At 43.9% G+C, this 24261-nt stretch overlaps 2 protein-coding genes across 3 annotated transcripts in view; one reads left to right on the forward strand and one right to left on the reverse strand.

Annotated features, from left to right (window-relative positions):
* The window catches only part of Dld (dihydrolipoamide dehydrogenase), a 28046-nt gene extending 24558 nt beyond the window's left edge, over nt 1–3488 (forward strand). For both annotated transcript variants that reach the window (XM_003469788.5, XM_063238375.1), the window contains exons 10-14: nt 611–781; nt 1080–1269; nt 1586–1723; nt 2574–2663; nt 2753–3488. In XM_003469788.5, coding sequence (XP_003469836.1) covers nt 611–781; nt 1080–1269; nt 1586–1723; nt 2574–2663; nt 2753–2818 — 655 coding nt within the window. In that variant the 3' untranslated portion in view covers nt 2819–3488. The remainder of the gene's footprint in view (nt 1–610; nt 782–1079; nt 1270–1585; nt 1724–2573; nt 2664–2752) is intronic.
* Nucleotides 3489–5684: 2196 nt separating this feature from the next.
* Nucleotides 5685–24261, reverse strand: part of Lamb1 (laminin subunit beta 1) — a 60638-nt gene continuing 42061 nt past the window's right edge. The window contains exons 24-33 of the mRNA XM_003469787.5: nt 19398–19767; nt 16305–16489; nt 15125–15366; nt 12907–13110; nt 12114–12258; nt 10626–10833; nt 10170–10311; nt 7417–7593; nt 6113–6272; nt 5685–5968 (exon numbers count right to left, since the gene is read on the reverse strand). Of these exons, the coding sequence (XP_003469835.2) occupies nt 5832–5968; nt 6113–6272; nt 7417–7593; nt 10170–10311; nt 10626–10833; nt 12114–12258; nt 12907–13110; nt 15125–15366; nt 16305–16489; nt 19398–19767 (1970 nt within the window). The 3' untranslated portion in view covers nt 5685–5831. The remainder of the gene's footprint in view (nt 5969–6112; nt 6273–7416; nt 7594–10169; nt 10312–10625; nt 10834–12113; nt 12259–12906; nt 13111–15124; nt 15367–16304; nt 16490–19397; nt 19768–24261) is intronic.

Raw genomic sequence — 24261 nt, forward strand, 5'->3', positions numbered from 1 at the left:
GAGCTGCTGGTGGGTCTCCCCTGGCAGGGCCACAGCTGGCTATACCCCATGAACTTAATTCTTTTCCACAATTCTAGTTGCAGCTGAATTGGTCACATCTGAATCAAAGTTCAAAGTTAGGTTAGGTTCATAGTTGACCTTATGGGGAAATTTGATTTGGTTGGCAACCAGGTGAGTGGAATCATGGAAGAATGAAGTTTGTGAAGTGAGGCACCACTGTACTTACACAGTGTGATAAAATAACTTTCCTAGGGTCAGTTATACAGCCGGTGTAGCTGGTACTTGCACTGCAGACCCTCGAGCCCTGTGTGTTGTTTGGCAGTTTTTAGTGGTAGAGGTGGATCTGAAGGTGTCCTGTGTTAAGCAAGCACGGAGCCCAATTCCCAGCTCTGAGGCCTGTGTCCTTAATTACTGTGTAGCATCACCTTTCTAATGGAATTTTGATGATAAAACTTGAGGATGTGTATTTGTTTTATTCCCTTCAATGTTTATAGTGAGATAAACATACGTTGTTCAGAATGTCATCAATGCTTGAGAAATCTCTGATCTTAAATTTCTCCATTGTCTCTGTAGCTGTGTGTGTAACGTTTTTACACTGTTCATTGTCTAGCATTGAAGCTGCTTCTGGTGGGAAAGCTGAAGTCATCACGTGTGATGTACTCTTGGTTTGCATTGGTCGACGACCTTTTACTCAGAATTTGGGACTAGAAGAACTTGGCATTGAACTGGATCCCAGAGGCAGAATTCCAGTCAATAGCAGATTCCAAACTAAAGTTCCAAAGTAAGTTGGATAATTTATATCCACCTTTCGTTCTATCCTTCCTTCCCTCTCCCCCTGCCCTCCCCTTCTGTCTCCCTTTAAAAAATAGGTTGGCTTTAGGGAAGAATAGCATAATTACAAGCTGCAAAATCAAGAATAGCTAAATTTTTTCATTGCTCAAAGATTAATGCCTGAATGCATAAATTTTTGGAATTGTGCTTGATATTTTTTGGTGACTTATTAAATAGAAGCGTGACTCTGTTGTAAATAAACACGCCTTGGCTTTCCGAAGCTCACCGCTTCTTCTGCTCCTTGGCAGCATCTATGCCATCGGGGACGTGGTGGCCGGCCCGATGCTGGCTCACAAGGCAGAGGATGAAGGCATCATCTGCGTGGAAGGCATGGCTGGTGGTGCGGTGCACATCGACTACAACTGTGTGCCATCGGTGATCTACACGCACCCGGAGGTGGCCTGGGTCGGCAAGTCGGAAGAGCAGTTGAAGGAGGAGGTAACGGCCCTGTGGGGCAGCGGTAGTTCATGTGCTTTTTCCTTCGGGTCATGAGGGAAGTATTCACTCCTTCACTTTATTGGCAGGAAAGGAGGGGGAGGCTAAGCTGCCGGCATCCAAAACTGCCAACTCAGAGCTTTGTATTTGGCTTTGAATATAACCAGATGGACAAACATTTTGTTTGTATTTGTACCCAAAATACATTTCTTCAACCTGCCTTTTGGTCTGTCTTTGTGTTCAGAACAAATGGTTGAGATTTCCCTACTAGGAAGAAGCTTTTTAAAGCTGATGTAGGTTCTCATGTGCTCTCTCTCAGGGTATTGAGTACAAAGTTGGGAAATTCCCGTTCGCTGCCAACAGCAGAGCTAAGACAAATGCTGACACCGATGGCATGGTGAAGATTATTGGGCAGAAGGCAACAGACAGAGTGCTGGGAGCACATATTCTGGGACCAGTGAGTATTGTGAAGCCAGAGAAATCCCATTGAGGTTTCTGGAAAGCATTGCCTTTTTTGAAAAAATCTTTGGTTGTTTATTTTTGAGATAGGGTCTTGCTGTGCAGTTTAGGCTGGTCTGGCCTGCCTCAGCCTCCCAAGTGCTGGGATTACAACACACTAGGCCTTGAAGAGTGTTGCTATTTAATAGGTTAATTTTAAGCCACCTGGTGTTTACATTCTGATGTTGATAGTTGCTTTGCCCTCCTCTGACCTGATCTTTTTCTGTTTTGAGTCTTAACTTTCTTACTACACTGGCTGCCTTTCATTCTCGTAACAGGCCAAGTCTGTTGGAATTTTAGAGCCTTTGTTCTGCCTCAATCTGTGGGTGGCTGGCTCCTATTGGGATCTCAGCTGTTAACCTGTCAGGGGAGCCTGGGACTCTGCTGAGTCTGCAGTGTGTTCTTCCCCACGATCTGAGTAACAGTCAAGGTAACAGTATTGGAGGGCTCTCTGTATCACTTTCCCTAGATACATAGTTAACCTTACTTCAGTTTTTGACAGTAACTTTGTGAGGCAGGTGCTGTTACTTTTGAAGTGAAGGAAATGAATGAAGCTCACAGGTTAGTGGGTGGTTGAGGTAAGTGGGTTTCAGGGTTTGAAGCCAGGTCATCTGGCTTCAGAGTCAGAGCTCTGTTCTGTTATACTTTCTGGTGTTTTTGTTTTGTTTCTGCCGGCTTTTCCTTAAATTGCCACAAACATTTAAGACAGTTTTAAGGTCTAAAGGTCTGGTCTCTCTTTAATTGTGGCTGTCTTCTTAGTACGTACTTTTTGGTATAGAAGCAAAATTACTTCTTGGCTTCTTTTAAAGGGTGCTGGAGAAATGGTAAATGAAGCAGCTCTGGCTTTGGAATACGGAGCGTCCTGTGAAGATATAGCTAGAGTCTGCCATGCTCATCCGGTAATTAACAGCACACAGAATTAAAGGCCATCCATTTTTCTTGATACACAAATAATTTGGTTTTAAATTTTACATGTGTTCTCTTGCAGACCTTATCAGAAGCTTTTAGAGAAGCAAACTTGGCTGCATCATTTGGCAAAGCAATCAACTTTTAAATTAGAAGATCTACTTCTTTTCTGAAACCTCCTGGAAGCTTTTGTAGAGGTTACATTTCTGAACAGGATATGCTCACAGTTCCAAGAACTTCTAGGACTGAATTATGAAACTTTTGGAAGGTATTTAATAGGTTTGGACAGAATGCAATAATCTTGTATCTATATTTTAAATACTCTGTTTCAGTACATTAACATGCAGGAGAAAAGCTACCTGTAGTAGCATCCTGATTGATTTTCACCAGTTTGTATTTTCATATTTATGAAAGGTTCAGCTCCACTGAATTAAAGTGGCATTTATCTCTGATTCTGTGAAGGCGGTGGAGTTGGAGTATGGTGTGTGAAGAGAGGTGATCAAGTTATTTTAAATTTGGTTTTCATATTGGAAACAAGTCTGTTATTAGAACAAGATTTAAATACATATGTATAAACCAAACTTGTGTAAATAGTGACCATTTCTCCCTTGTTTTATTTAACTCCTAAGTTCTTGAAGTTTAGAGGTAGAATTTATGAGTTTAAGGAGTTTTTAAGGTTCTGTTGAGGTCTACAAGTTTGAGGATAATTAACATAGCTATGGAAATTAAGCCTGTCTACAAAACTCAAATATTAAATACTTAAATGTATTATAGCGAAGAATGCAAACATCAAAATAAATGTATTTGTTTACTGGTTATTCTGAGTCCACATTGAGAGATGATACTAATTCTTTTATAATTACTGCTAGTATATATTTTATTTTCTTTTTGGGGAAGTGGTGGTTTGAGACAGGGTCTTGCTGTATATTGTTCAGGTTGGTCTTGAACTCACTGTGTAGCCCTGGTTGGTCTCGGATTTTCAGCAATTCTATCTCAGCCTCCTGAGTGCTGGGATTACAAACGTGCCACCACGCCTGGCTATCTTTTATAGTCTTAAACATCTCTTTTTCACATTGTACAACAATGTTAAGTTATTTAAAATGATTAAATATTTCAAAGGTCAAGGACTAAATAGGCTTGTAACTCAAGAATCATTCCAGATGCATTAAGTAGCTCCCAGATTTGGTATACATAGCATAGACGTTTTAAAAGGAAAGTATTAAAAGTCTTAGAAATATGCAATTTAAGAGAATTTTAGTCTTAAATTTGGTGAGTGTAATCTACATAGAATAAGATACTATCAGTTGATTATAGCTGAAAAGAAAAAGTTTTAATTTGCAGATTTTAATCACATTATATATGAGCCAGTCACATTTTCTTTTGTCTTGGGAATTGTGTCTTAGTCATGAGTGATACAGTGTCAAGACTGTATTCCCTTAATCAGGTCAATTGGATGAACTACACATTCTGTCTTCCTTGGGTGAGGTGTAGCAGCTGATCTTTTCTTTCCTTTTTTTTTTTTTTTTTTTTTTTTTTAAGCTTTACTTGTGTTGTGTTCTCAGCCTTTCCCAAGACTGGGCAGAATATTTGCAGAAAAGGAGGGTGCTCTCTTCTGTGCCTCCATCCTTAGATTTTTCTCTTTCATAGTGCTGCTCTTGTATCTTCTCAAGTGAAAACTTATTAAAACAATTTGCCCAACTGCTGATTTTTGGAGCATCACCTTCTGTTTGTGCCTGTACTGCTCTCCAGTGTCTTTACCTTTTTTTTTTTTTGTACCAGGAATCGAACTTTTGACTTTGCACATGCCAGGCAGGTTCTGTGCCGGAGTTATAATCCCTGGCTCCCCCCGCCTTCTCCCCATAAAATGTATTTTGTTCAGTGACTTGTAGCATGGTGGCTAGGAAGCAGAGTAGGAAGGAAGCATCCAGGCACGGACAGACTTCCAGGTCGTAGCCCTAGTGACCTGGCTCCTCTTCTAACTAGACTCCACTTCTGGTGTCACCTTCTGAAAGCCCCCCATGACTCTGGAGGCTCTGAGGGACATCTGGACATAAACCGTTAACAGTGTGGTACGTGCCACTCAGGGTTACTGGAAGTGAACTCTGCATCTTTTTGAGACAGGGCCTCTGTGAGCTCAGGCTGGTCTTGAACTTGGAAGATTCTTTTTCAGCCTGAGTGCTGGGATTACAGACATGCACCACTGTATCTTTTTAAAATCTGAACTCTCAAATTGATGTTTAGTAATAGACTTGGGAAGTAGAAGTGATTTTTACTTTTAAAAAAAAATGTTATGTCTAATCCATGATACAACCATTTTGCTAGTTAGGATTCTTAATTGACAGATAATTGCCCTTTCTAAATTCCAGCTACTTACATAACTGTTAAGAGATCCACAGGACAGACTTGGTCTAAGAATGTGTTTTTTTAAAAAAAAACACTTAGCCTAGCATAGCCCCTGTGAGCCTCTTGAGTTCTGCTACATGATTGACATAAGCTTGGCAGTATCTAGCAACCTCTATTAAGCTATGAGCTAAGTGGTATGATCGTTTTGGTCTCATCTATAGATTGTGGCAGAGAATCTTTGGGGTATAGTATGAAAATTGCGAAATTTTTTTTAGTATTGCTCAGTTTGCAAGAGCAGTGGCCATAGTCTGGCCTGATTTAATTTCAACTTTGCTACCAGCAACCCTTGCCCCAAGTTTAGGTGGCACAATTTAAAAGCCATAGCACTGGAAATTGCTTTTTTGTTTGCATTTCTAGAGCAACTCTGACCTTGTCAAACCTATGGCACAGGTGCTGTATCTAGCTGTTTATCACTGAAAGATCTAAAAGGTTCGTTGTCACTGGTGGGCTGCATGCTTTCTTCACTTTGATCCAGGACTGGGGAAGGAGGGTAGATTAGCTTGTTTATGGACCTAAAAGAGACCAAGGCCTTCATGAAAGCAGTAAACTTAAGAACCTATAGTGAAAATAATATTTAACAGAATTAATATTCTTAAGGTTTATACTAAATATTTATACAAAAGCATTGTACTTTATTTAACTTCATACAAAATTTGGTGATAAAAACATTAAATAATGAGTTTTATTTTGAAGGTCAAAGTCAGTTTTTTAAATGTAGCTATTTACTTTGGTCTCGTCTGACAGCCCTCTCCGCTTTGTTACAAACAGGTGCTATAGATGGAAACTTGCTGGCTTATGTCATGAAGCAGTGAGCGGACCTCTCCTTCGAGTCTCACTAATTCTTGAGCTTTATCTTCTAAATATTTTTGATTGTCCTCATATTTTCTTTCCAAATCTGTGGAAGAGCAAACCCAAAAAGTTTGATTTATACTGTGACCTGAAAACCTAATCAAATCTTTGCCTATAAGGCTATATTTAAACACCTAAAACAAATTGAATAGATTTATCATAAAAGCTGTGCTTTGAAATTAGGACCCACCTTTTAGCATTTGCAGCTTGCTATTTGCTTGAGCCAAAAGTGTTTTTGCTTCATTCTGCAGCATTTCAGCTTTCCTCCGGGCATCAGCTGACTCTTCAGTTTTTTTGGCAATTAAACTTTCTACTTTCTTATACTTCTCATCAAGTTCATCATCCAGAGCCTGCAATTCCACATTTAGACACAAAGAGGTTAATGCCAGTAAGACTTGAGCGTTTGTGAGGGCAGCATGCTATACTCAGAAGATGCTAACTTGCAGGGCACAGAGGAAGGGCCATCAGCAGTATTCAAACTTCATATTAAGCTGTGATTTCTAAAGCCATTTCAAAGAAATTTTGTAGATGCAGTAAGTCATTAGGCCTAAGCCGTTACTCTCTTGCTAAATAACTGTATGTAGCCCTCCATTAAGGAGACTGGACAGCAGGGTCTGCTCTGCTCAAAGCAGTAGAGGATCAATCGCACAACCTTGACTGTTCCGGGTTTGGGAAGACTTGACAGGAAAGCTGAGGGGAAAGGCAGACGGGAAATCTCACTTCGAGATTTTATTCCTTTATATTGTGTAAATGTCACTTTCTTTAAAGTGCTACTTGGAAAATTTTTGCTCTCAGAATTGCAGGGACGTACAACAGAAAAGACAGCTAGCTGCCCGACACTGGCAGTGAACCTTTCTCATTTTGCTCTTTTCCAACCCAGAGGTGGATGCAGGTTACTTTTACGTAATGCCTAAAAGCTAAAGTAACTTTTAGGAAAATTGTTGGAGAGAGTTAGCCACTAAGTCACCTCCCCCAAGTATAAAAGGTGCCTTTGGAAATAAACATTTGCCCACACAGATTTAGAAACTAAGCATGTGTTTCAAACATTACTCGGCTTCTAGATAAGAATTTGGCATGAGATTTTTTGCAAAATATAGTACCTTCTAATGAGAAGTGCTGGGAGAGAGGTAGTTAATTCAAAATAAGTCTGCGAAGAATGAGATTTGACTTCTTTCTAGCTGTTCTGTAATGAACTTTAGGCTTTTTTCTTGCTGCTTTTAAAGTACTCTCAAATGGCCAGGTAATTATGCTATAAAGAAGTTCCGTGTGCTTTTCATCCTTGGATTAATTTTATTCTTTTCAGCTCTTCTGAAGTTAGGTTGGCAGGTCTATGCTTAATGGACATTCCTATTCTTCTCAGCGGCATCTCTAAAGACTGCTGTTGCAAATAGGTCACTTGGGCCATTTCTGGTGAATACCTCTTTTAGGTCTTTTGTCTTTTAGATTGATTGCACCTTTATAAACCTAGCTGTGACGTTGTAAAGATACACTTACCTTCTTTACATCGTCTGCACTCTGTTTCACAGCATGTATGACTTTTTCAATGTATTCGGCCTCCCCGGAGTTCTGGGTGGCCTTCCGTTTCAGCTCCTCCATGTTCCTCTCTAGTTCGATGATGCGCTGGGAGGCATTGGACAGGGTCTCCTCGGAAGCTGCTGTTTCAGACTCAATCTAAAAGGATAATGTGTATCATCTAGTAAGCCATTAAGGTAAAGACAGGATAGGAAATGCTGTGAGTACACATTTAATGGAAGATTTCAGTGGCTGCCACTGCCATTTTGCTCTAGACCGAAAAGAATTAAGAAGAAAATAGAATTGCAGTAAAGCTTAAGCGTACACCTCAGTCCTTGCTACCTCTCATACATTTATGCACAGTATTTTTCTGGTGACCTAAACTGAGAGCAATGTCAGATTTTCCCTTACTTGGTATTAAGAACCATCCATAGGCAGCTTGATGTGCTGAGAAAGCAACTTAAGAATATCTCAAACTCTGGCTAAAGAACGTTCATAAGTACCTCTAAGAAGGGGGATTTCCATATTTTCCAAATTTAATGTGGTGGGAAAATTATAAATCTAAGTTATCCTTTTAGTTTTTCCTATCATTTCTAAATGTTAAACCCCAGTAGTAGAGGTTTCATTAATTACTGAAAACAGGGAGATTGGAAATGTTCTTAAACCTTGAGAAGGTTCTATAGAACTATTAATGGCATGTAGTCTAGGAAAGTTACAGCTGGTAGCTGAAAATACAAAGTTATTTAGGGGAAAATATCTCATCTGAGCAACCTGTAAGTGTTCACATTTGATCTCTTTTACAGGACATTGTTTTTAAAAGCTGGCCAAAGGAAAGTAGTCTGGCCCGTAACAGAACAGATAGTTTCACTAGGTTTTCTTAAAAATGGTCTTTAAGGATAGGTCTGTTCCATTAAAAACAAAAAATAACCGAAAACTGAGTAAGGGCACTGTCATAATGAAACTGTATCAGTGTAGACACGTGCTAAAATTTGTACCTATTTCAAACCAAATGATTCTTAGCCTCACAGCTCACCCTGAAGTTCTGAGGAAAGGATTCTTGGAGGATTCTCAGTACTGTTGGAGTTCTCATAAGTACTGACTAGTGTGACTGCTACGGCTTATGTCTAGATGCACTCATAGCTGAGAGGTTTGGGAAGTGGCTGGGTCTGCAGTGTGTGGCATTAAGGGCATGTGACCGGGAAATCAGTTCCCAGGTTGGTTTGGCACAGTTCTGGGTGTGGACGGCGCCATGGGGAAGGCAGGCAGCCAGGAAGGGTAAAGGCAGAGGCAGCTGCTGCTGTGCCGTGCTGCCCCGGACCGCTTTTCCCTCTGCAGTGCGGTGCTGGCACCCTGCTGAGAGCCAGTAGACTGTGGACTGAAACCTACACACTGAGCTGAAGTATTGTCTCCTTTAACTTTGGGCATTTTTGTCTCAGCAATGAGAAGACCAAGACAATGGTTTTTTAAGTACCTCTTTGTTTTAGGCTAATAACATTAAACACTTTCCAGCCCCGTATGTCCTTAAAAAACAGCCACCCTATTATATCATCAGACCACATATTTCACCTAAAATTTTAATATTCCCAATTGATTTTCAAAATGGTAATTTTTATATACACTGAAACAGGAATATATAAAGTATACAGAATGTTAATTGCACAACTAAAAATCTAAATAACCTAGAACTAAAAAATAAAAATATTTAAAGAGTTACCACATACCCTGGTGGGAATACATAACTTTTCTAAACATTTTTCAAACATAAGAATAAGGGGTCTTATATATTCTGAGAATGTAAGTAAGGGCCAGTGGCTGAGAAGCTGGCAGGCTCTTCTCTGAGCCTGGTGAACGGCGGAAAGCGCGTGCCCTTTGGGTAGTGGCAGGGAAAGCACCCTGAAAAACCGTCCCCAGGCTTCACGCAGCAGGACTGGTCTGCGAAGGTAGTTTGAAAGTTCATGCTGAGGGCCTGTGCGGGAATTGGGTGTCAGTTTTCCCACCCATTTAAGAAAAGCTTTCCTGGGCTGGGGGTTTAGCTCAGCAGCACAAGTGCCTGCCTGGCAAGTGTGAGGTCATGAGTTCAATCCCCAGTACCAAAAAAAAAAAAAGCTTTCCTAAAATTGGAAGGGAAATATAATCCACAAGATTTTTAGAATAAAGCTCTAAATCCTTGTGAAAACTACTTTTCTTAGTTAATATCTGGTAGTCTCAGTGTTTTGCTCAGAAGAAAAACACATAAGCTTTCCACTCCTCCAGAGCAGACTGTTCAGCTCTCTCTGTTAGGTTCTTGGAGAATTTGGAAGGGGAAACATCCTGACATTTGATGCTTCCCAGTGGTTTTCAAGTGACTACAGTTTTTATGAATGATCACCATCTTCCGATGCTGGTCTTAACCACAAGTTGTTTGGGGCTGCTTTGTTTGTATCGGCAGGGCAGTTTTCTAAAATGGAATTTTGACACAGTGCTATACTTCATAGTACTGAACAGTGTGTGCCACTTCCAGAAAAGTTTCTATCCGTCTTAGAACTTCTGTAGGAGAATAGGGTCCAGTATCTTCACAGTTCTTTTTAACTCCCCTCTTGGAAATATCCCCAGTTTCAGCCTGCCAGTTCTGTCTTAAAGTAGAGGATTTCTTTCTACTGCTCAGTTGTGAGAATCCCTGTTGCCAGGTAACTGCTTTGGCAGAACCGTATATACGGTATTCCCTCCCACATGCAGCCACAGTGGCGCCATCTCACCGAAGTCAGCAGGTTTTGGGTTCCTTGGATATCTTCGTCTGCTTGTTTGATTGCCTTCTCTGCTGCAACCTGGGCCTTTTCTGCTTCTTCAAGAGCCTCCTTCACCATGTCTGCAGTGACTTTCACATCTGTTGCACTTTGGCTGAGTAAAGGGATAAGATATACTATTTGTTAATAAGAGAAAAGTATTTTCACTGAGAACATTTCTTTTTTAGGATAAACTTTCTGATAAGACTTATAGAGACTCTTAGAAATTTCACTGGTTCAAAAGAAATCCTTTTGCTGGGCCTGGTGGTGCACACCTGGAATTCCAGCATTCGTGGGGGTGAGGCAGGAAGATCACTTTGAGTTCCAGGCCAGCCTGAACTACACAGCAAGTCCCTGCCTCAAAAAAAGAGAAAAATCCTTTGTGCATGCTTAGCTACACCAAATACACGCTCTCAAGTCTTTGCATACCTGGTTTTTTTAGCTTCCTCTAACAGCAACTCAGCTCTGGCGATGTCCGCAGCACTCTGCTGTAGAATAACTTCTACTTGGGAAAGGCTTTCCACTTTTTCACGGATGTCTTCTGTCAAGTTCTGTAGCTGCTCAGGGGTGCTAGGCATTTCCATTTTCAGTACCTCGTTAGCAACTGCTTCAATGCTGTCCAGATCGGCACTGTCCTCTGAAAGATCAAACCATGGTGGTCACCTGCGGCGTGGTAACACCATGAGGTAACGCTACACAGCACGCTATTCATGGGAGAGTTCATAACATAACCGTGAGAGGACATGGGGACAGTGACTACCGGACCTCTGGAATCTGTTCTGCAGTAGGGCAGAGCGATGAAGAACTGATGTGGTTCTGAAGGCCAGCAAGGTAGAGAGGAGGCAGCCTGGAGGTGGGGGCGGGATGGGCAAGACGTGATAAAAATCAAGCCAGTGGGGGTTCAACTATGGAAAACCACGGACGCCAGCATTTTAGCTGGGACTGTGCATGCAGTGCAAACCGCTGTGCTGGGGATCCAACCCAGGGGGTTGCACATGCTAGGCAGGTGCTGGAACCACTGAGCTCTTCCCTTGGCCCCCCACAATGAAAAATCTTGAGGCTGAAACTTGCAAATGTAGACATAAAGTTGGTATTTTTATAAGTAGAACAAGAAAGGGAAACGACCTAGTGCAGAGAGTGTATTACCAGTGAAGCTAAGGAGTTTCAAATACAAAACGTGAAAGGTGATTTAAAAGTATTACAAGGAGAGTATATTTCAAATATGTTGATCTCCAGAAAGTGTGTTGGAATGATGGTTTCCGCAAGATATTCCCAGAACTATGCTTAAAGTGGCAGAGCAAAAAAAAATAAACACATACAGGGGTCTCAAACCCTTGAAGCTGTCATACTTTGGACTTATGTGAGACAATAAATGTCTTGATTAATTCTAATTCAGTACAGAGTTTTCTGTAAATTGCAGCCCATTACCATCATTACTGGTAATCCTTGAACTGGGACCAGCAGTGCTTCTAGAAATTTTCTTTTTCTGTACATAACACTTAAGCTAAAGAATTATTTTAACTGTAGATTTAATATCCTGTCAGTAACAGCATTACAACGCTTTGGAGACAATGCCAAAATCACACACTTCTGTAGAGTTTTGATGTCATTATATATAATCTCTAACATAAATTCCAAATTCAGTTCTCGGAGTATTTTCTTTTGACTTCATCTGCAGTTTCAGCCGTCCTAGATTACGGCTACATTCCTGCATAGTCTTGGCAGAGGATATTTATGTGTATAAGCTTAGGAAACGGAGACCTTCTTAACATGGACATTTACCTCACTCGGCATGCTACCTCAATGTCCTGCCAAAAACTGATTTTGTCTAAAATGTAGATTTGAATCATGGTCCATCCAACAGAATCTTAAAAGAACAAATGTCTAACAGTGAAGACTAAGTGGAGAACTCCTTACGGGTCAGGAAGTCTCTGATCTCCTTGATCAGGCTCCTCAGCTCCTCGTTGCTCCTCTCCACCTTGTCTTTGGTGGCATTTGTCTTCAGCAGGACGTCCTGCGCGTTCTGTTTCGCTTCGTCTGCCTTCAGTTTTGCTTCGGCGATCTAAACACCAAAGAGCAGTTAGCCTTGAGACAGTGTCACTGCGCAGACTAGCACACTGGAAATGATCCCCGGATGGTGAAGAGCCCAGCACTGGAGTTACCCTTGGGAAATAAACCCTCCCACTGAACAAAGTGTGACATTCCCCTGTGACCTCTGGTATATGAATTGTCATGTACAACTTTTATGCCGGGCCAGCACGTAACAAGTTTCTGTTTTTTAAGGCCTCCAAGAAGGGTGTCTAGTTTTTTTCCTCGGGCATTGACATAAATATTTCAGTGAAGAATGTGATTACTTTAGGAGAACAAGTGCCCAAATGCTTAGAGCAGCATTTTCCGATACAGCTGCATACATTCACAACCCCAATAAAACAACGCAGTTCTAAATTTAGGATTTGAGCTCCCTGGTAACACACGTTACTCCTGTGACGGGAAAGCAAATTCTTCAACTCTCCATGAATAAAAACCTCGCCGTCTCTTTTCTGGACCACATAAGAATGTGAAATTTCTGAAACAAATGTTTTCAGTCAGCATTCAGACTTGCTTTCTCCTTGTAGATCCTCAATCTACAGCTGGAAGTAAGTAAAGGCACACAGGCGCACACACACATGAACACAGGTCACAAAAAACGCTGACACCACCCAGGAATTACCATCTTAGAGAGCTGCTCCACATCGGCCAGGGCACCCAGGACATCTCGGTCAAAGTCCATGGCTTTCTGCCAGGCATTGTGGGCGACAGTGACCAGACCCCCGCAGCCAGGCCCCCCACACCACTTCTCTCCGTCCTCAGTTCTGCAGTTCGGGCCGCCGCACTCGCTCTCGGAACAGTCAGCCCCTGGCGGTGTCCCGCACGTCTGCAACGAGCCAAGGGTTAGGCATAAGAGGAGCCAAGGTCAGGCACAAGAGCTATCAGGGCTGCGGCAGGACCACGGTATGGGCTGGGTGGCCCACCGCAGTGTCCTCAGCAAAGAGCCCGGGCGGTGGGGGGCAGCAAGGCTGCTTGATTCTAGTGAAACAAAGCTCACATCCCTTGGGCGCCTGCCCATGTGCACCAGCATAACACAGGGCCCTGCCCAGGGTCTGAGCAGCTGTAGCAAGCTGAGGCTGCCAGTGTGGCAACCAAAGAAACTTCCCTGTACCTGTCTATTTACATTTTTTTAAAAAAGCCACTGTGAACTTTCTTTGGCCCCCACACCAAGTTACCTGTCCTGGTGACTACAGTACAAAAGGCCCACATCTAGCCTTGTAATCACATCTAGTTAGACAGAGTCACTTCACAGTAGCAAAGCACAGGTCAGGAGTAAGACCCTGGGTATGAAGGTGAATGGTAGATGAGGCAGTGCTGAGGACCGTGCAGCTGGGCAGGGGTGTGCTGGCTGGTGGGGTCTGAGCGCAGGAAAGGAGCATCACAGATGCCAACGGAAGCGAGAAAACGGCGAACAAACGGAAACGGCGCTTGTCCAAGTTACCCTCCCCTTCCGTGTGCCATAAAAGAACCCGAATCCTAATCCAGAAGAGAAACTGAAATCTCAAGGGTGCTTTCCAAAACAATCTGACTGCACATGAGGCCTGTTCCCTTTCAGTGGACGGGAGCACCATGAGAAATGCTGTGTGCTCAAAAATAAAAGACTGAAACCTATGTCAAGTGACAACATGGAACTCAAAGCAGACTTCCTTATTAACAGAGACCTGGCAAAGCTGGCTGGCCCCAGGGTGCTCACCAGCTGGCAAAGCCTTTATGGAGAAGGTGCATGTTTGTGGAGGCCAGAGGAAGTCACCCACCATGACCTGTCCCAGGCTGCCTTCTGATACAAAGCAAAAGCCCTTTAGCATGTGTAGCTGCCTCCCGGATGACTGATTTGTATTAAGATTTGTAAGGAAGCAATCAGTGTTAAAAGATGACTCAGAGACCTGGCCCTTCATGCCTAACAACATTTCCTACTGTCAGGTGCAGTTTCCACATTGCCCTAGACCTTCATTTTTTTGTTTTCTCATCTAGTAAGCAGCAAGCAGTGATCTACACGATCCCTAGTTTGAAGAGATGCTGCAAAGCTTCATGGGATAGTGAGTATCTGATACTGGAGGCATCAGTGACATTGGCCACTGTATGGTACAGATGGCTTGTGTGCATGTGTGTGTGTGTGTGCGCGCGCGTGCATACACATGTAGGGCACTGGACACAAGATGAGGATGACAACTTTTTAAGTCTCCAATAGACCTGCACTTTGAACTGTTTCTCTGCATTTCCAGGCTGAGTGAAAACAAGCCTTGGCCTATAGAAAACATTCTCCATATCCTCCCAGGTGTCCTTCCATGAAAAACAATGGAAACGTGAGCAAGACATGGGCACAGTTTGGCTTTCTCTTGGCCTTCTGCCTGATTTGCATTAAACTCAATCTCTCTTGGCTTCAGAGTTACTCTTTAAAAGCTTCTAGGAAATTAAATCTACCTACTTTGTAGGCAGGTTTGGGGCTTAAGCTTCACCAGGTAAAGATGCTGGAACAAAGGATCATTTTAGCTACAAAAAAAAATCAGCTGTCTTGTTTTGGAAGGGATTTCCCAGAACGATTCTGAATTCCTCCACTGACACAGATTTTGCACTTCAAATCAGAACATGGTGAGAAAAGAAATATCCGTTTATAAGAGGACCAGGTTCCCATCAGAAGTCATTCAGCTGACAGAGCAGCATGGGACAGTGCTCATGACTCCAGCTGCCCCACAGGAAACAGCCGGTGGTGGGAGAGGCAGATACCCCACACCACGGCCCCAGCCCAGCGGAGCCCAGCCCTGGCTTATTAGCAAACAGCAATATAAGGACAAAGCAGAGTCCTATAGCACAGCAGCAGGGAGGTCAAATCCCAAATTTACCATCTCAGCAGCGGCTGAAAGGTCCAGACTTTGGAGTTTGCCTGCCAGTTCATCGAGAAGGCGCGCCTGGTCCTCTTGTCCTTCCCTGAACTGGGACTCCCGCTCCAACATCAGGCCTTCCACCCTGTCCCGCATGAGAGCCGACTGCTCCACGGTGCTGTTGGGATCCGTGGTCGAGGCATTCACTCTCTCTTCCGCCTCGAGAGACATCTGGAAATACTTGGTGACGCTATCCAGGGCGCCTAGGGCAGAAAGCGAAATTGCCCCTGGTTAGTCTTGCTGTACCCCATTTTCCTCAACAAGCTGTGTCCTTATTGGTATCTTCTAGCCTGACTTTACTGAAAGGTTTTAGTGTTCCAGAAAAAATCTGAGAGAAAAGCTCTATTTCATGACTGAATCCATTCTGTCCCATTAGCAATGTTAAATATGGACTGAAAAATGAGAAATTCATCACAAACACAGACAACTAGTACTTTCTGAACGGCTGAAGTTAGGCAGCCTACAGATCATATGACAGGATGGTTTCTCCCATCTCAGTTATTTATTCTGGTCCACTCACGTGCCTAGTACTATTTGCTAAACAGCTTGATGTGTTTTGACTGAGTTAAAAAAGAAAAAATAAGCCAAAACCAATTGTGCATAAAACGCGGTGTGATATTTCTACTTTGTTTTGCTTTTTTGGGGGAAGGTACCATGTGGCTTGTATCAATAAACAAGGATCTGGAAAAATTATTTCCTGACCAAGTAACATTCTTAAATGTGAAAGCATTTGCAGAATTTTCAACCTGAGAACTATTCGAAACAGTCTGTGCAAGAAAAAGGCCAAGGAGTGGAACTGGAAAATGAAGAAATGGATCCTACAACTCTTGCTACTGGCCCCTGGGGCATTTACTATGTCTCTTTCTGTCCCAAATTGCAAATTTGTAAAACAGGGACTTCCATTCCCATTTGAGCCAGAGACTCAACGAGGAAAAGTTTAATCATTAAAAAGCAGGTATTTTTCCCCTTGAGAGTATTAGGTTAAGTAGATGGTGAATCTATTGTCTAGGACTAACTTTATTTATGTCTTTTGAGACAGGGTCTCCCTATGCAGTTCAGGCTGACCTTGAGCTCACTTTGTAGCCAGGCTGGCCTCGAACTTGCAATGATAGGACTGACTTTTTGCACAAAAGATGCTCACCCCGAATGTCCGAGTTTTTGATGAATTCCAGTTGTTCGGCCAGTTCTTTCACAGTGTTGTCAAGGCTTTCTGCTTCTGCCTGCAGCAGGTCCAGTTCCTTGGCTGTGCTGTTACTCTGTGAAGCTGTGTCTGATAATTTCCCTTCCACTTGAGCTATCTTTTCTGTAACATCTTTGGTTAGTTTCCTGTTTAAAAACAAAACAGAAAAATTACCTACATAAGAGAAACCAAAGGAAATTGTAAAGTCTCATTTTTACCTCAATTCTCCCTCCATGATACTACTTCAATTTAGTAATTTGTAACCATTCTACATATAACAACTTTCTGCAGAGGCTCTGAAGGCGCACACTGCAGCGCTCAGCTGTGTCTCGGTGGGTGGCCGTGGCAGGGTTCCAAGTCTGCTGCGCTATGAGCGCAGGCCAGGTCACCGTGGGCTTCCAGCTTCACACAGAAACAACTTTGAGTCTAACTGCATGAGCCTTAGAGACAGAAATGACTGCAGTGCAGAATTACACCTCCTAGCCACCTAGCCTCCTGCCAACGCGGTTCCCTGACCGCAGGGATCTGCTTCCAGATGGAACAAGTTGAGAAGCCTCCACATACCCTTCACTTCCATCGCAGCCCCACCAAAGGAGCCTCCTCCCACCAAAATGCCACCCTTTTACTGAAAGAGGCTGATGTACGGAGGACAAACGTAGCTTTCACAATACCCCCGTAAAATCCAGACCCAAGTGCATTTTGTTGTGTATCTTCTATCTCAAAAGCTGCCCTCGAGGAATCAGTTTTTTTGTTTTTTTGTCTTTTTCTTTTTTATCGGTACTAGGGATCGAACTCATGACTGCCTGCTTGCAAGGCAGGCGCTTATGTATGCCACTGAGCTAAATCCCCAGGCCCCGAGGAATTAGTTTGTATGAACAGTCTCCGGTCTGTGTGTCTCACCAAGAAATTAGGGTTTGAGCAGACCTTAGCTCTGTAATGATTGGTTCGCCTCACTGAACGTAATTGTTTTCTCTGGGATATAAGAATGTAAAAAGCCGAGCTGTATGTGGTACTGTGTGTCTCTAGCCCCAGCCCCTCGAGAAAGCTTGCTGAAGCAGGAGAATCACTCATGCCCAGACATCTGGGGCCAGCCCGGCCATCACCCTGAGATCCTGGCTGTTAAAAGGAAAAGCAGAACAAAACTAAGAAAATGTAAAGATGCTAATAATTTGGGGGCCATTATAAAAACTATGTTTAAGACTGAGATGATACCACGAATGATGCAGCTCAAAGAACAAGCACTTGCTGGGATCATCAGATCTGTTAGGTTAATTTACACTTCGGGAACCTTATGGCTTTCTTCCTGAGGATAACGGTTTCTTTTTTCAGTGTTCTGCTTTTATGAATCTGTTGTCTCACAAAAGGCTTTTGTGTCTCCTTAGGTCTCAAAAAAAACTATTACAATTTAAAAAAAGTCAAGCCTATGGTTGGTTTTTGTTCTTCTGGGGATTAAGGGGGCCTCACACATGCTAGGCCCGTGCTCTACCCTTGAGCTACATCCCCAGCCTTGCATCATTGTGTATTTTAAAGTAGGACCATTCCAGTCCTAAAACACACACACACATATCCTTCAATAGTATGTTGAAAAAAATGATTTTTGAAGTTGCTTTTCCTGAGATGACAGCAATGTGCCTCATGGATACTAAGGGTAGAAACAGCTGCCTTTGGATGGGGCTCCCAGCTGGGGCTCCTCCAGGACATCCAGGGTTCCCTGCAGGCACGGGAGGCCCAGGCCAGCAATCACTTCCTAAATGGGCCTGTACTCATCCATGGCCTAAAACTCACGACTGCTGCACCTGAGCAGGCTATCTTGTTAATGAGGTCGAATGCCTTGCTGATACCCTGTTGGTCCACAGCAGATGCCTGACACCCTGGTCACCCGTGCGGCCATGGACCCAAATCCTGAGGCTCTAAGTCAAGGCATTAAACTGCAAGGACAAAGAACTGGAGCTGAGCGTGTCGGCTGTGCTCTGGCTTTCCACGCATCACGAAGAGAACAGTCCACCTGGCTTTTTAGAGATGCTAAAGTCCCATCCCACACAAAAAGGTGTTTCTGTCCTCTGTCACAATCTAAAGTTGCCACCTAGCCAGAAATAACAGAGCTGTCTCTGTTTCATCTCTCAGGTCCTATGTCATAATGCTGGCAAAGGCAATTGGAATGTTTAAGGGCAGGGAAACTGAGGCTAGAGGAAAAGATAAAAAAATGACCCTGAGAAATTTGACCGCTCGCCTGAACTCTGCTTGTACTGGCAAGCACACGCACTCACTGAGCCATGTGTGGAGGTACACGCCTGCGATCCCAGCACTGGGGAGGCTGAGGCAGGAGGATGGCAGTTTGAGGCCAGCCTGGGCTACATGAGGAGACCCAGGCTCAGAAACAAAACGGAACCAAAAGCCTTATTATTCAGTCTGAGAGATGAACACCCAAAAAAAGAATAAAAGGATTTTTTTTTTTTTTTTTTTTTTTGCTGTAAAAACATTTTTAATAATTAGATGAAGACTGGTCTAGTGGACCAATGGCTGAGCAGCAAAATAACTTAGGAATAAAGTCTATTTGTGGTGATGGAATTTCCCTAGTAGTAGTAGCAGCAAGTTATAGTCACAATAATTTAGATCTCCAATGTGTTTCTTGCAGTTACTTTACCACTTCATAAATCCTTCCTTGATAGGGAAAAGCAAATATTTTCCCCATGCTCCATGGGAAAGAAAATGGAAGCCCGTGCATTAGGTATGTGATCCAGGTTCAGGAGCATGGCAGAGCTGAGAGCTGGTCATGCTCAAACCCAGTGCTGCTCCCCAACTTCTGCCCGACAGCAGTGTCCTGAGGGGCAGTGGGGGACGCACACATGCATCCCCTGTACTGCAGCCTGCAGGATCCTGCTCCCAGCAATGTGCCCCCATCATTCCCCCAAGACCACTGCAAATGAACAGGCCAGAGTCCGTCTACAGGTACAGGACTAGGGCCATCCAGCAGGAGCACCACGCCAGGAGAGTGCTGCTGTTTAGAAGCTCAGAAAACACTGTAAATTATTGCTCCAAATGTTAACTACTTACTCCGCTTCCTCAAAGAGATTCCCGATGTTTTTTAGGGGCTCGGCTGCGGGGCTCTGGGCCAGGATTGCTCTGATTTCATTGACTTTCTTCTCCACCGAGTCCACGGTCTCCCGGTAAGGCCCAATCACACCGCTGATCTTCAAGGCCTTGGCTTTCTCCAGGAACCTGTGGGTCCTGTTGGTCAGCTCAGCAATGATCACATCCCAGAGAGCGAAGCACTGGTGGCAGGGTGTGCAGTCCGGGAAGACCCCCGAGAACCCCCGTGTGCACTTGTCACAGCGTGGCCCCTCGACACCCTCCATGCAGATGCACTGGCCGGTGGACCGGTTGCACTGTGGTGTCTCGATACCCCTGGGGTCACAGTCACAGGCTGGAAGGGAAACAGCGATGCCAGCTGGTCTTGATCAGGAGCCTCAGCGACCAATTTGGCTTTTAACAATAACAATAATAACTAAAAATGAACTTACTGAGCATTTACTATGTGCCTGGCATTACAGAAATGTTCGGCAGGCATTTCACTTCTCAACAGAAGCTATATGAGCACAATAATCCCTACTCTTTACAGATGTGGAAACAGATGCAGGGAGATCACATGACTGCTCCTGGCCATGCAGCAGGAAAAAAGGCCAAGTCCTGCTAGATAACCATCCCAACACACTATGCGCACATCCATAAAGCACCACTAGTGATTGAAGGTTCTTGAGAGCCCCTTGGTCCCCACCTGTCACCAATTCAGTACACAGCAGCTGGCACCTGACACAGAGCCAAATACCACAGGGTAAAAATCAAGCCTACAACAGGGTTAAAAAATCAGCATTTCTGGTTGGCAGCTATGATGGATATTAATAATGACAAAGCCTAGTCCATTCCCAAATCTCAGGTGACGGAATTATTTCTCTATCAGGACTTCAGATAAATACTAAAGGCCTGAGCACACAAGTCTGGCCAATCATTCACTCTGTGAAAATGTGTAAGTAAAATATACTCTGTTATCTGCCCAACTGGATGTGGACAGACTTCAAGGACAGGCGCTGATCCTGCATGCTTTCCTTCCTGGCATCATACTCAGAATAACCTGCGCCATCCTGGGGCCTCCCTGGGCCCTCTTGGCGCCCCACCTCACCAGTGCATGGCTCCGAATGCCTGGGCAACAAGATTGAAGAGTCCAGCCCTGGGGTCAGGGGCACAAGCTGTTGTCCACTTCTGGGGACACAGGTTCCATTTCTAGGCTTACACAAAACAAGACTTCACCCTCCTGACGACATACTGCATGATTTTTTAGGGATTCAAATGAAATCTGATTTCCTGAGACACCAAGTCTAAAGAACAACGTGACTGTGGAGGAAATCCAACCCGAGGAGAAGAATCAGGCCTTGTAAAGATAAATGTGTGGGCAGGGAGCAAACTGTGTTCTTCTACTGAAGAAACACGAAATGAGGAATGAGCAGAGTTTGGAACATGTCCACAACCCAGACCCTGTCTGCCTCGCAGCTCTGGTCAGCCCTAGGATGAGAGAGGCTGGCCTTTGCTGAGAGCCAGGGCTGTGGATAGAAACTCACCCTCCCTTTCTGCTGTCTATGAATCGCTGAGATTCCTCGCGGGCCCTTTGACATCTAGGGGCACAACACAGAACCCCAGGCTGCAGGCTTCTCCACTGCGGCAGTGGGCGGAGGAGATTCCCCCCAGGTCAAGGCACAGTGGCAGCTTGTTCAGACTCAGTTCATCGGCCAAGAGCCCCAAGCCTCAGAGAATAGGAACACTGAACGAATTGAAAATCACAGGCTCTACTCATTTGTCTTTTACATAACTACATTTTTTTTCCATAAGGAGAATACTTAGCTATGACTGAAGTCTTTCTATAAGCATACTGTCTGCTCCATGGCGCCAGAGATCTAAATTCGTGCTCTCTGACAATCCATTCCAGCTGAAAATGTATCTGGCAATTAAATACATAATTCAAGAAAAGGGGGACTGTTCTTTGCCCATAGCCCTCCTCTTGGAAGATACTTCTTGTCTTTGCTGCTCTCTAAAGCCAGACCATCAAGTCCTTGTCTGAAGTTGAAGGGTGGCCCAATGCACACAGAAAGAACCCTGCGCCATGTCTCCTGCTCACTCCTGCCCTGGTCCAATGGGCTGGGTCGGCCCTGTGGCTGGTGATGAATCTCCCACAGTTAAGTCAATAGTCAATTCTCGTTCTTCTCTGTCTCTCTCAATGCTTTGTAGGTTATCAGCTTTCCCTACAGCACATCAGAGGCATTTGTGGTCCAACACTTTCTTGTGTGAGAGCCTGCTTTATGGTCTTATCCCTTAAAGGACATTGATTGTTGGTTCTCGGATATCAAGTGCCTACACCACTGATGGTGAACTTTAGAGACAAGCACCCAAACTGTAACCCAAAACCCACTTCAAGACAAGTGCCAACCCTGCAATGAAACCTGAATCCTGAGGTTTTAGTTTAGAAAAACTCACACATTAACGTTTTTTGTCTTCAAAGAGAAATAAATATAACATGTGCCATTGGTTGGCCACCATCAGCCTATACCAACTGTCCCATCATGGCATAAATGCAAATGCTTTTTTCTCCCAAATTAGCAATGTCCTAAACCAGCTCAGGTCCTGTGAACTCAAAGAGGCACTATAGACTGCAGCACTCAAGTAAACGTAACTGAACTGCTGAAGTTAGCATCTTGGTCGGGCACCTTCACCCTACATTTTTAACACTCTGGAGAAAGAAGCTTTCTGTCTAGTTAGCATTTAGATAGAGACCAAAGTAAGTCTGAAAAAAAAAATTACAGTTTAGTCGGAAAACCAAAGTGGAACTCTTAGGTCCAGAACTGGAAAAGCTCTGGGAGTGCTTTCCTGTGAGCCCACATTCCTAGGGAAGCTTTAATATCTCCAAAAGGGCTTGACATCAACCTTTACTGGGTAGGGGTGGGCTGAATGGTGGGTGAGAAGAGTGATTATAATATAAAGGTCAGGAATACTAAAGGCCTTCCCTTCCCCTGCCCTTCTCATTTGGCAGTAATGGGGACAGATCCTGGGGCCTTTGCACTGAGCCACATGCCCTTCTTTCTAGCTACCCAGCAACCTAGCGACAAGGTTTCACTATGGAGTAGGTTCCTTCAGGCTTTTCAGAACTCACAGTATAGCTCAAGCTGGCCTCAAACTTGAGGAGGCCCTTCTGCCTCAGCCTCTAGACTGCTGAGATAATAGGAGTGCGAAGCCTGGCTTCTTTTCCTTTCTTTTTTTTTAGGCAGAGACTCACTACGTTCCTCAGGCTGGCTTCAAACTTGCCATCTTCTAACCTCAGCCTCCAGAGTAACTGATATTAGAGGCGTGTATCACCATGCCTGGCTCTGGAGCTGTTCAGAAAGCAAATTCTGTGTAAGTTTTAGTTTAAAAATTACATATGTGATAGATGCAAAAAACACAGAGGACTGGAAAGCTTCCTACTCAAGCTGAGTGAGCTTGTGCAGGGGCAGGCTGGGCGCCTGTGCTCTCGGAATGCAGAGCCAGTGAGAGGACCGAAGGCCTGGCTCCGGCTCAGCTGGACCAGGGAGTCTGCCCTCTGCCTGGCCCACCCCACTGCTGCCCTCCAGCACGCTTGGCACAGAAGGCAAGTCTTGAAGCTGAACAATCTTGTAGTCCATTTATTAACTAAAAAATCTGATTATCTTACAGAGAAAAAGAAAATACTAACAGGAGAAATGGAGAAGAATACACACATCCATTTCAGTCCATTTTCCTTAAATGAGCCGCATTTCCTTGGGAAGACTTAGTCTGTGTTTTTTTTTTTTTTGTCTTTGTTTTGTATGTGTTTGTTTCTCCTGATTATCAGTTTAGTAGCAATGGGCTGACTTTTAGATAAAATGAATGAAGTCAGTGAACACCAGTGCTACAAATCTCACCCTTTATAGTTTCTAAAACAAGATCTAACTTTTGATCCAAACAAGCTTGGGGGTTGGGGTGGGTTTAAATCACTATTTCTCTGGCAAAATTAGACGAAAAAGTTTCTAAAGGGTAAGGAGTAACCTGAGCACTCCTCGGAACAAGTCTCCGACTTTGACAGGCTTTTCACACTCAGGAAGCCAAGACTGCAGTGCAGGGCCGGGGAGCTTTGGCAGCCAAAGCTGTTTTGCCAGTGACACACGCTGATAGAATCTGCAGTGACAAAAGCACTATTTGGAGCAAATTCAAGCCCATGGGGCTTTAGAAGATTGAGGAATTAAAAGCAAATAGTGATCAGGGTCCTGGAGAACACCTTTCAAGGGAAGATTTTACATTGGGAAGAGGCTTAGCACCAGGGGCTGGACCTTTGTCAGATGTCAGGAACCGCCAACATCCAAGGAATGAAAAACTGTTCCCTGACAGCAAACCTCGGGCCCACTGGGACACAGACTCCCCCCAAGACACTCCCGACTGCCTCGGCAGAAACCAAGTGCCTGCTTGCTCTGCCCGCGGAGGGCGCTCTCCTGCGCGGGAGGAAGTTTCTGGTTTCCGACCTCCTGCAGGAGATCCTGAGTGAGCTGCTCTCTTGAAGACCTGCTATTTCTATTGTTGTGTCCAGAAGAGAAAAAGGTCATAAACTTAAAGTCTGACAACAACATATGATGTTCACATGTGCAACGATGGAAAGAAGCCCAAGAGCACGTAAGAAATGATAGAAACTGTTCGGTTATAAACTAAAAATGCGGGGGAAACAGAACCAGAGCAGAAGATAGTTGAAAGAGCTTATGAAATCTTTGGTCATCAAGATCAGAAAAATATGCATCGTGTTCAAAAAACTGCAATAACATAAAAATGACTCATGTGATTTTACTAATTTTTTCGTTTTTTTTTAATTCTTAAGAAAATATCAGCCAGG

Source organism: Cavia porcellus, unplaced genomic scaffold, assembly GCF_034190915.1.
Source record: "Cavia porcellus strain 051 isolate PalLab524CR breed Dunkin Hartley unplaced genomic scaffold, mCavPor4.1 scaffold_2, whole genome shotgun sequence".
NCBI classification, from domain to species: Eukaryota; Metazoa; Chordata; class Mammalia; order Rodentia; family Caviidae; genus Cavia; species Cavia porcellus.